Source organism: Rhododendron vialii, chromosome 4a, assembly GCF_030253575.1.
Source record: "Rhododendron vialii isolate Sample 1 chromosome 4a, ASM3025357v1".
NCBI classification, from domain to species: domain Eukaryota; kingdom Viridiplantae; phylum Streptophyta; class Magnoliopsida; order Ericales; family Ericaceae; genus Rhododendron; species Rhododendron vialii.
In genome coordinates this window covers 35049117-35060806 of record NC_080560.1, presented here as the reverse complement: position 1 = coordinate 35060806, position 11690 = coordinate 35049117, and the positions used below count along the sequence as shown (strand labels likewise).

General features: G+C 38.3%; 1 protein-coding gene and 1 long non-coding RNA gene across 2 annotated transcripts; one reads left to right on the top strand and one right to left on the bottom strand.

Moving 5' to 3' along the window:
- Nucleotides 1–246: 246 nt before the first annotated feature.
- On the top strand, nucleotides 247–11419 carry LOC131324473 (long-chain-alcohol oxidase FAO1). Its single transcript, XM_058356448.1, has 3 exons — nucleotides 247–670; nucleotides 2022–2294; nucleotides 9381–11419. The coding sequence occupies exons 1-3, from the start codon at nucleotides 446–448 to the stop codon at nucleotides 11109–11111; spliced, it is 2229 nt and encodes a 742-aa protein (XP_058212431.1). The 5' UTR covers nucleotides 247–445; the 3' UTR covers nucleotides 11112–11419.
- LOC131324474 (uncharacterized) lies at nucleotides 2514–9039 on the bottom strand. Its single transcript, XR_009199361.1, has 2 exons — nucleotides 8644–9039; nucleotides 2514–5362 (listed from the first exon to the last, which is right to left on the bottom strand). It is a non-coding gene; the product is annotated as an uncharacterized LOC131324474 (long non-coding RNA).
- Nucleotides 11420–11690: the final 271 nt, after the last annotated feature.

Here is an 11690-nt window from a genome sequence, read left to right as displayed (position 1 = left end):
AAATTACTCTTTAATTTATTCGTCTAAGTGAGAAAAATTAGAAAAGTAAAAAAAAAAATGTACTAGAAAGTTCAGAAAAGAAAAGAATAATCCAAAAAGCTATTTCTTTTAAATAATTTTTCTCACTGAGATGATTTCAAAAAAAATTATCATATTTTCTTCCTTTTTAGATTTAGAAGAATAAATAATTCAAAAAGCAAAACAAAGCTAAGAAAAGTTCATAAAGAAAAAAATATAAAATACAAATAAATTAGGTCAAACTTACCCATCCTTTTCTTTCATTGGCTCCCCTTGTATGCATACAAACTCAGCCATCTTCAAGATTCAACCCTATAAATAGTCCACTCCTTGTGATTATCACTTAACCAATAAAAAGACATTGAGAGAGAGAGAGAGAGAGAGAGAGAGAGAGAGAGAGAGAGAGAGAGAGAGAGAGAGAGAGAGAATGGAAAGATCATGTCATCCTTTATTGAGGGGAGGAAGGAGAGAACATAAGTACAGTCATGGGTTCTCTGCTGCTGAAATGGAGTCATTAGCTAGCGTCTGTGAGGTTATATTACCACCCCTGCCAGTTAATTCTCTAGATGCCACCGGAAAGGATGGCCAAACCAACAAGGCAATTCAATTCTTCCACGAAACTTCTGGTTCTCAAAATTCAATCCCTGAAGAGGTAACAACTCTCTCTCTCTCTCTCTCTCTCTCTCTCTCTCTCTCTCTCTCTCTCTCTCTCTCTCTCTCTCTCTCTCTCTCTAATATATATAGATATATGTATATAATTAATATGTTTATATACTTGTATACATACTTATTTATATATCCATATACCAACCTAAACAACGTCTCAATATATCAATAGTGATCGACTACATAAAAATTATTCTTTTTGCCATTCTCGCCTATCAAAGGGTTGTATAATCGGTCCGTATCTCAGCATTCCACGCCGATTTGGTTGATATTCTCCCCTGGTGCGACTCCTAATTTGTATTGTTATCTAGTACTTTTTTTTTTCTCTTGTATGATGTATCTACTTGTCGTCTTCAAGGTATGTGACAAACCACCTTAGTCGATATTCTCCCCAGGTGCGACTCCTAATTTGTATTGATATTTCTGCTTCGAATCATACCTCTCTCTCTAGTCTTAATTATCACATATTCAACTTAACCATTCTTTTTTCAGCATATGAGTCGAAAGTCCAAATGAAACAACTCCATAGGAGCTAGTCCAGTCTAAATTTTTGTGATATGTAGAGTCCATTAATAAAAATATTTTAGAGTTTAGAGCCCGTAAAAAGATAAAATTGTCATTAATGAGATACGGGCTTTGTTTGGCTAATACAAAAAAATATCTTCTTTTTTTTTAAAATTGTCTTAAATGAGACAAGAGCCTTATTTGGCTAACACAAAATATGTCTTCTTCTTTTTCGTGTTTTTCGATCTTGTTGCACTTCCATAGAATACCCCCTAGGGTTTTAGTCACTTTCATAGAGTACCCTAGAGTTTTAAGCACTTTCATAGGATTTTAGAGTGCACTTTCATATTATAAGATTTTAGCAGTTTAAGCACTTTCATAGGGTACCCTAAAGTTTTAGGTACTTTCATAGGGTACCCTAGGGTTTTAAGCACTTTCAACGCCGGTCAACCTCGGTCAACACTGGTCAAGCCGGTCAACATTGGTTAACGCCGGTCAACCTTGGGAGGGGTTTTTGTGTAAATCCTTAATAGAATGTCCTTTAGACTTTGCGGAAAAATATTTATGTCCTTATTATAGCAAAAACCCTTATAGTATGTCCTCCTACTCAATTTGCCCTTCTTTTTTCAGCTGCACACATTTCAATAAGGCGCCCAACAACCCTTGTGAGAGAGGACGTAAGAAATGATGTAAACTTAAATATGTCCCTAGCATTTTCGAACATTCTGTCGCGTATAGCGAAATAGCCATTTTCTCTATCCCATTACATGTGTGTGTGTGTGTGAATATATGTACGTCTCCTAATGTGGGTCCTCTATTTGGGATGGGACCAGGTTGCTGAGCTTATAGTTAAAAGAGGATTCTTTGAAGCAGTGATCTTGGTAAGAGTGGTTTTAAACATCCTATCCACAAGGCTGGGGACGCTGCTGCTCTGTGGTTCTCTTTGTTTTGGTGACAAATGGCCATTCTTCAACAAGTTCTCACAAATCTCCTTGGAGAAGAGAGAGAGGGTCATCCAAAGATGGTTCAAGCACTGGTTTTTGACACCCATCAGACTGGCATTCGTATTTCTCAAATTCTTATGTCTCTATGCATTCTTCTCCCAGGTACAAATCTTCCCCTTTGGAAGATTTTCTCTCTCCCATTTCTGTATTGTATAGATTAATATGTCCTACATGTGTTACTTAAAAAAATTATGCATATTGACATACTTATTCTTTTATTAATGCATAAATATATGCCTTCCTGTCTCTTGACAATGTTTTAAGGAGGCAGTAACTAGGTTAATCTTTATCCTAAAAGCCAACTAATGCCCTGATGTCACAGAACTCCAGAAAATGGACCACCTATACATGCCTATGACTTCGTTTCTCAGTAAATTAGTGAAGCGAAAGATCCTGAATTTGAGGGTTTCTGCACCAAAATATTCTCTTGAATGAGGGTATTCGTGCTTGGATGGCATACCTCGGTCATTGGCTGCACATATATGCGTGTGCACTTATATATAAATACGTGTGTGTGTATGTGTAACAGAGGAACAAACACAATAGGCAAAATTTGTATAAAGTGAAATAAAGTCCAGAAAGAACGTGTTTGGTCAGGTTCGTTGACACGAGGAATTGATTAAAAAAAAAAGTCATAGTCAAGCCCAAGTTTGTAAGTTAAATTGCTTACAAAATTAGATGCAACCCCTGTAGCCGTTAATACCTGGCCGGTGGCCACCTTATGCTGCGGGAGATATGCTTCAGCACAATCCTCATAGTCAGTGTGTCATCTCGTTAGTTATTTTGGCAAAAAAGTACATTATACTTTCCTTAGGGATGCTGATGGATCCATGGACCCTTTAGTGCACAGGCCTGCGCTACAAGAGTGTAGCACATAATCCAAGCCATTTAAAAGTATTTTTAATGATTTAAATTAAAGGTATTCTATAGGTAATATATAGGTATCTTACTTGTAAAATACTTTTTGAAACCTGGACCATTGACCACAAAGATAGACAGTTTAGATTGCGTATCATACCCTTGTAGTGCACCCTTGTACTACACGGTCCCTAGGTCAGATGCTGCTGATGGGAAAAAAAAAATGTCCATTTCGACCAGAAAAGGGTAATTTGGTCCTTCTACAACCTGTGAGAGGGAAGAGCGTCAGCGCGCGCTAATATATCATTTCCCTTTCTTCAGCCAAACAAGATTTATATTCTTTACTATGAATAGGATACTTGTCAAACTAGGAAATAGTTATTACTATTACTTAATTAATATCATAATTATAATTATAATTATACTTATCATTATCATTTCAAGAATATGGAGAAGTTTATTTGACTTAAAGCACATAGCTTGTAATAACAGCTTGTGTTATGGCCCTACAAACCCAGATGGAAAGAGACCTGTACAAGTTTAATACACAATTGACAAGGCTTGATGGGACGGGTTAAGGTCCATTTCACAAATTAATGAGCCACAGATTTACGTCCTTTTCCCTAATCCTATTTCTCAGTTAATTAAGTACTCCATGTTAGACACGTGTAAAGGGCATTGGATAATCATCTAAGGACAAATACAGATACGGAGACACATCCTGTGTATACGTTATTTGTATGGTATATTGTATAATATGCTCACATAATATTTCACAAAAGACTAAGATATCTGCTTGTACCAAAAGATATTAAAGAGCGCATATTATTTACAATTTTTTCCCGTAAATGATTCATTTTATAGCAAAAAAACAAAGCCAGAGGCAAACATCACAAAGAGAAGGCTGCCCTCACTGCTCTAAACAAAACTGAACTTCCAACAATATCAAAAAATAACCAGAACAAAAAAAAAAGAAAAGGAAACAGACACAACCCAGCAACCTACATACTCCCCCCTCCCAGGATTCTATTAGGAGATCCTCCATGGATCACAAAGCCAAACATTCTCCACATTTTTACGAAAATTCTTCCATGACCCAACTCTTGATCTCACATTAGTTTCAGTTACTGTTAACACTCCCTGATTGCTGAACTTCTGTTGCACCTCTCCCAAACAAGAAATGTTTGTTTTCTAGCCAATGCAAGCTTCTTTTCCTTCAAACATCATGTAGATAGTATCCACATTCCTAAATTAGTTAGGGCGCCAAACAAATATCCCACACCCATAATCGTGCACAAGTATTGTTAGAAGAATACAATAGTCCATGTAACACCAATCTCTACATTCATCTAAGTGTTGATACGAAATTCCATTTAGACACGTCCATAAAACATAAGACAGAAACCTCATTCTTTAGTTGAGGAACACTTGCCTTCCGAAAAAGCTTGTCTGTTAATTTGGACAAGAATTTTGTTCTTTGAAAAAAAGTCCCTTTTATCCTAAAAAGTTCATGTCGGAAAACTAATATATGCATTTTTTTTGTGATCGGCGAAAACTAATATATGCATTACAAGCAATTTAATTCGATGGATGACATGCAACAATGTACAGAGATAAGAATTCAATAAAACTATGCCAATGTTGAAAGTAAACTATAGCTGACTGGAGTGTAGACAACCACAAACCCCCGTGACTTATACATCAAATTTTTCATTTTTTCTATACCAGTTGATTTCTTTTCCCATCTTTCAGTTTTCTTTCTTTCTTTCTTTTTTAATTAGGGACAAAGAACAATCACAATTAGCAGATAGGCCTCGAGAAACTTGTACAAATTAAACCTAGATTGAAGTGTAAATTAATTGAAGAGCCCATTGGCTATTTGGCTCGATTGTCAATGTTCCATAGATGTTCTACTTCAGTTAAAGTCAAGAACTTGTCGAACGTGAAATGCCACGTAAGCTAAGTGACAACAAAAACTAAAACAAGAATAACCAAGTTTTCTAGCTAAAGTTTAAACATTAGTAAGGCCTAAGTTAGAGTAGCTGCTATTGTTTTCACTTCATACTTCTACGTAGAACTCCAATTCTATTAGTCACCATCAGAAATCAATCTCCCCAGTTTTCCCAACACAAGGCAAGGGCTTCACGTTTCAATAATACCACTTTTATAAAGGTAGGTGAAAATTCGTATAATAGAACTGTTAGGGTATGGAGTAGACACTTTGAAAACTTATCCCAACTCAAGACCTAAAGAAGAGACCTCATCAAAAAGGACAAGTAGGAACTATTCTTGAAAATAAGTTAACCCTACCACTCTGTTGCTCATGTAACGCCCCCAATTTTTGGGTACGTTAAATGAGGCATTTATTATATAATAAAGAGAGTCTGGCTCATTATTACATCATAAATACATCATAAGGAAAGGGTACATTTATTCAACAAGGAAGAAAACTAGGGTTCCTAACACTACTCTGCTTGCTCTTCCATCCTAGCAAGCTCCTCTGCTCCAAAAGCTTCCATGGTGTACATCTTATCATGTTCATCTAAGAAGTCTGACACATTATACCGGCGTCGCCACCCATATAATATGTCAGGGTCACCAAAAAGGCAACACCGTGAGCTACAACGCTCAATAGAAAATCCTTACCCACCAACCTTAATTTACAAACAAGGCTATAATAAAGCATCAATTTCCACATGATATGTATATACACAGTTAACAATGACACATCCACATTCGTTAATCATCTATCGTTGGTGTCCAAGATTTTCGGGTTTCTCCTACGCGACTCATCGTAGACTGTGTCTACAATTTCATTTACAAAACAACCTTTCAAAAATCATCTGCATTGGCTCCGTACCGCGGATAACCAAGCTACACACCCAACTTTCAAAATCATTTGCATTGGCTCCGTACCGCGGATAACCAAGCTACACATCCAACTTTCAAAATCATTTGCATTAGCTCCGTACCGCGGATAACCAAGCTACACACCCAACCTCGGTTCCGCCGCGCCGGGTTCCCGAGTATCCTCACAATGGTTCCGCCGCGCCGGGTTCCCATTGGCACACATTTGCATTGGCTCCGTACCGCGGATAACCAAGCTACACACCCAACCTCGGTTCCGCCGCGCCGGTCTCCCGAGTATCCTCACAATGGTTCCGCCGCGCCGGGTTCCCATTGGCACACACACAACCTCACAATGGTTCCGTTTTTCCCGGATCCCATTGGAACACACACACACCTCACACAATGGGCAAGTCCGGCCACATTGCGGATTCCAAAACATTTCACCTTTTCAAAACACGCCTTTTCGTTAACCACACCCTAGGTGTCATGTTTCTAACTTTCTCGATTTCCGTGTCACGTTTTCATGCATAGACTCCACAGTAAGACTTTTTACAAACATAAATCATTCATTAAAACTACACTATCAAGATCATTCAACTCAATATTACTAAGCATGCTCGAAAAGATCACAATATGAATACTTCAAATCAAGCGTTAAAATCTTATTTTTCGGCAATCGTTCTATCTTACTTTTTGAGAAATTCAATACAACATATGTTTATTTAAGACAAAGTCATTTATCTAACATGCTCATACCTCCATTAGTGAGATAAACTTATTGACAATCATGCATTTTAAACGATAAACTTATCTACTTGAAACCAAACAATAGATAATCTTATCTATGATATTGATACTTTGAATCAAGAACATGCTACTTTCTAGCGTAGATTCTGTACTATACGTAGAGTTATTGGACTAGAGTTTCTACTTATACTTAGGGAAGTGAGTAGAGAAAATCTACCTTGATCCGAAACTAGTCGGGGCCGAATAAGCTAGTTGGAAGATTTTCTACGGGCGGTGAAACTTGCAAATCTGGACCGAACTTTGGATGGCAGTAACTTGGTCAATATTTGGCCGAATACAATCGTTCTTGGGTCGAAGTTGAAGCTCTCGAAGTGCTCTACGACTTTTGTGAAAGAAGTTGATCCTAGAAACTACTTTAGGCAGGAGAAAAATGGTGAGAAAGGAGAAGACAGTATGCTGTCTGGAAATAGGAATCCGAGATTTTTACTGAACTTCGGATGCCAATATCTTTGTCATTTCTTCACCGATTTGGATGGTTCTTGGGTCTAACTTGAAGGTTTCGAAGTGCTCTACAACTTTCCCGAAGGGAGTTGGTTCTAAAAACTACTTTAAGCAGGAGAAAAATGGATATTTTCAAAGGGCAGTAGGCGGCCTGGAAAAACAGAAATGGTTTCTAGAGAGAAGTGAGAGCAAGAAGTGATGGTGTAAGTTGAATGGAAGGCATGTGGTGCTATTTATAGCCAACACTTGAGCTCCTCCTCCCTCCTCTATGGGCGGCCCCCCCTTCTCTCCTTTCTCCCATGGATTTGCTCCATTGAGTTGTCATCTCATGCCTTTCAATCATGCCATGCCTTCCATGACTTGTCACTTCCATTTGTAGGCCAAATCTTAGGCCATCATGAAGGGGTTTTGACTTGTCAAGTCTATGGGGAGGTTGCTTGCAAGAAAGAATATAATCATGGGCTAGCTTTGTACTTTGGAAGACTAGAATGGGTTGGCAAGTGGTCAAAAATAGGCTTAAGGCTATAAATGTTGCTTGTGTAAGTAATCAAAACTCATGCACACACTCTATCCCACTCTCTCCATCCGGCCTTTCTCTCTCTCTCTCTCTCCATCCGGCCCTCTCTCTCTCTCTCTCTTGTATCTACATACATCCAAGAAAATCTAGGAAAGTAAGTCTAGGATTTTAAGACTAGAACATAGGTGTGCATGCATGGCAAGCTAGCCTTGCTTCCAAAAGAAGCAAAATGATGAGATTCCAAGTATGACTTGTCTTGTCATGCTCATTGGCAAGTCAAAGGTCTATTAACCAAGGGACAAAAATTTCCCTAACAATTATGGACCAAGGGGTAAAGGAATATTGGTAATAATTAGGGTTTGAAATGACTAAACATAGGAATAAAATGATTACTCCTATGGTCTAATGGTTCAATAGGGTTCGGAGGGTTTCATAAGGCTCAAAGACGGTCAAAAAGGTCCACCTAGGGTTAGGGAATTGTAACTAGGAGAAATGGTAGTTTGGTTTGTCCAACAAGTCGGTTGGAAACTAACCTTACTCACCAAGTAGGATTTCTAGCTAAGAAATATAATTTAAAGATTTTATCTAACTTGTTAGGAAAATATACAAGTGTTTTTATAAGCATACTTGTTTTTAGAAAATGACTAGATTGCTCGACGTGAAAGATATAATTTTATAAGTTTCAAATCTAATTATGACGGATTATAAAAATTAAAAAGAAATTTTTAGTAGCAAATCCAAGTAATTAAGATAAAATTTAAATATTTAACGAAATTTTTATTTATCAAAAATCAGGGTCGTTACAGCTCAACTACTTTATTTTCTTTTAACATCAATTATTTAAAAAGCAATCAGATTTTTGTCTGCCAATCGGGACAAATTTCGTTCTCCAACTAATCAATTGTTTAGGAACAATCAGATTTTCAAAAAGGTTCTGTCTGCTAATTTGGACAAAGGATTTTGCATTAACCCTACCACTTTGTTGCTCAATTACTTCATTTGCTTTTAACATCAATTATTTAAAAAGCAATCAGATTTTTGTCTGCCAATCGGGGACAAAATTTCGTTCTCCAACTAATCAATTGTTTAGGAACAATCAGATTTTCAAAATTTATCTGCTAATTTGGACAAAGGATTTTGCTCTTTCAAAAGTCTTCTCTTTTTATCCTTTTCACATAAAAAACTTGTTTTGAAAAACTAACGTGGATAACTAGAATTTGATCGGTGCATCACGTGAGATAATGTACAAGGATAAGAATCCAACGGATTGACATTAAAGTGGAAGTTAACTATAGCTCCAGCAGAAATCAGACCACTTCTATCACAACAGTTTCTACATAAGCTTATTCTAGTTTCCCCCTGCTGCTTTCTTTCTTCTTTTCACAGTTAGAAGACCTAGAGAAACTTGTGACGTAGCTTGATTGAAGACACTATTGGCTCTAATGAAAAATTGTAGCTCTTCATTTCAGTGAAGTATCTGCTAAACCTAAACGAAACCTGAGCAAAAATTCTGATTTCACCTACAACGTAAGACACAGTCGTACAAAGCATGTTCTCTCTCTCCACCAGACCATATAGTAGTTCATTTGGTTTTTACATCCATACTTCTTTACCCAAAACCCAAATGCTCTAATGACATTGGGAATATCTCTTTAGTGTTTCTCACTACAAGGCAAGACTTTGGATTACATGCATCCATAACATTTTTGCTATAGGTTAATGGAGATGCCGAGAATCCTACATGGGAAGCCTTGGGGTATCAAGTAGGCACTGATGACAACTTGTCCAAAGACCAAAAGAACAGACCACTTCAAAAAGGAGTAGTAGAAACCATACATGAGAATGAGCCAGCCCTCCTACAAACCCTCAAACAGAAAGGCCTCAAAGTGACTGCACATCCAAATGAGTACAAAATCGAATGCGACGTCATAATAGTGGGCTCCGGTTGTGGTGGAGGCGTCGCGGCTGCTGTTCTCACGAACTCCGGGCAAAAAGTGGTTGTCATCGAGAAAGGCAACTATTTTCGTAGCACAGATTATTCCATGCTGGAAGGGCCATCCATGAATCAACTATACGAAAAAGGCGGAATATTCTCAACCCTTGATGGGAAAATGATGATCTTGGCAGGATCAACAGTGGGTGGTGGTTCGGCAGTGAACTGGTCGGCATGCATCAAAACACCAAAGTTTGTGCTCCAGGAATGGGCTGAGGAGAACAAAATCCCGCTTTTCTCAACCCCTCAATATCTCTCTGCCATGGAAACAGTGTGCGAAAGAATTGGTGTTACGGAGAAATGCAAGCAAGAGGGGTTTCAGAATCAAATCCTCCGTAAAGGGTGTGAAAAACTCGGTCTAGATGTTGAGTGTGTGGCACGAAATTCGACAGAGTGTCATTACTGTGGTTCTTGCTGTTTTGGGTGTAGAACAGGAAACAAAAAGGGTACTGATTCCACTTGGCTGGTTGATGCTGTGGATCGTGGTGCAGTGATCATAACGGGATGCAAAGCCGAGAGATTCATACTAGAAGAAAACAAGCATGGCGGAAATAGAAGAAAGAAGTGTTTGGGAGTGATAGTGAAAAGTCTAAACAAAAGCATTACAAAGAAGCTGCATATTGAAGCCAAAGTAACAGTCTCAGCATGTGGTTCCTTATTGACACCTCCCCTATTGATTTCAAGTGGGTTAAAAAACAAACACATTGGGCGCAACCTTCACCTCCACCCTGTTCTAATGGCGTGGGGATACTTTCCCGAATCAAATTCAGAGCTCAAAGGGAAACACTACGAGGGCGGGATAATCACTTCAGTGCATAAAGTGTTGTCCAATGAATTCAACGTAAGAGCGATAATAGAAAGTTCTGCATTAGGGCCTGGACAATTTGCTGCACTATGTCCTTGGGAGTCTGGACGAGATATTAAAAACAGGATGCTTAAATATGGTCGAACTGCTCATTTGTTTTCTATGGTTAGGGACCAAGGCTCTGGAGAGATTAAGCATGAAGGAAGGATAAGCTACAAGTTTGGTAAATCAGACAGAGAAAATATGAAAGCTGGGTTGCGGCAAGCGTTGAAGATTTTGGTGGCAGCAGGAGCAGTTGAGGTGGGAACTCATCAGAGCGATGGGCAGAGAATCAAATGCGAAGGGATTACAGAAGAGGAAATGGAGGAGTTTTTGGACAATGTTTATGCAGCTGAGGGACCTAAGTCGATGGTGGAAAATTGGACTACATACTGCTCCGCCCATCAAATGGGGAGTTGTCGGATGGGGGTCAGCGAAAAGGAAGGCGCGGTTGATGAGAATGGGGAGACTTGGGAAGCAGAAGGCCTGTTTGTTTGTGATGCTAGTGTCCTACCTAGTGCTGTTGGTGTCAATCCGATGATCACCATTCAGTCAACTGCTTATTGCATATCCAAGAAGATAGCCAAATCTTTGGCAAAAACTCTGTAAGCTCGATCACAGTGCTATTTTGTGAATAATAAGGGACAGAATAAAGAAGCCATTGTGTGAATAATAAGTTTTCAGCAGGCATCATACTCAACATCCGTGTTCTTGTAAAGTCCTAGTGTCTTGTTACAATTGAGAAATGATTGTCAAGCGTGTCTGACATTGTATTTATTCCTGTGTATGAGAATCTGCTACAAAAACTAGAGAGAGCAGAACAGACAAGTAGTTGACAAAAGTTTTCTTCTTCTGTCAACAATTATCATCTGGTATGATATAACGTGCATAGTTGGAAATGAAAATTCGGTTGATTATTTGAGTGATCATATTTGTTGGGGGAACGGGTGGCATTGATACGCATGAAGTTTGATTCTCACTGCTCACTTCAAGAAGTAGCATATATCAACAAAGCAAGGATGTCCAAAAAAGAAAAAATAAAGAAAGCAGGCAAGGAAGCCCATTTTGTAGGCCCTTCCCGGGAATACTTTGATGAAAAGACGCGGTAAAATTTTAGACCTTGTCGATTCCATAAACCATGCTGAAAAATCTCATTGATTAAATACCAATTAATATGATTACATAATA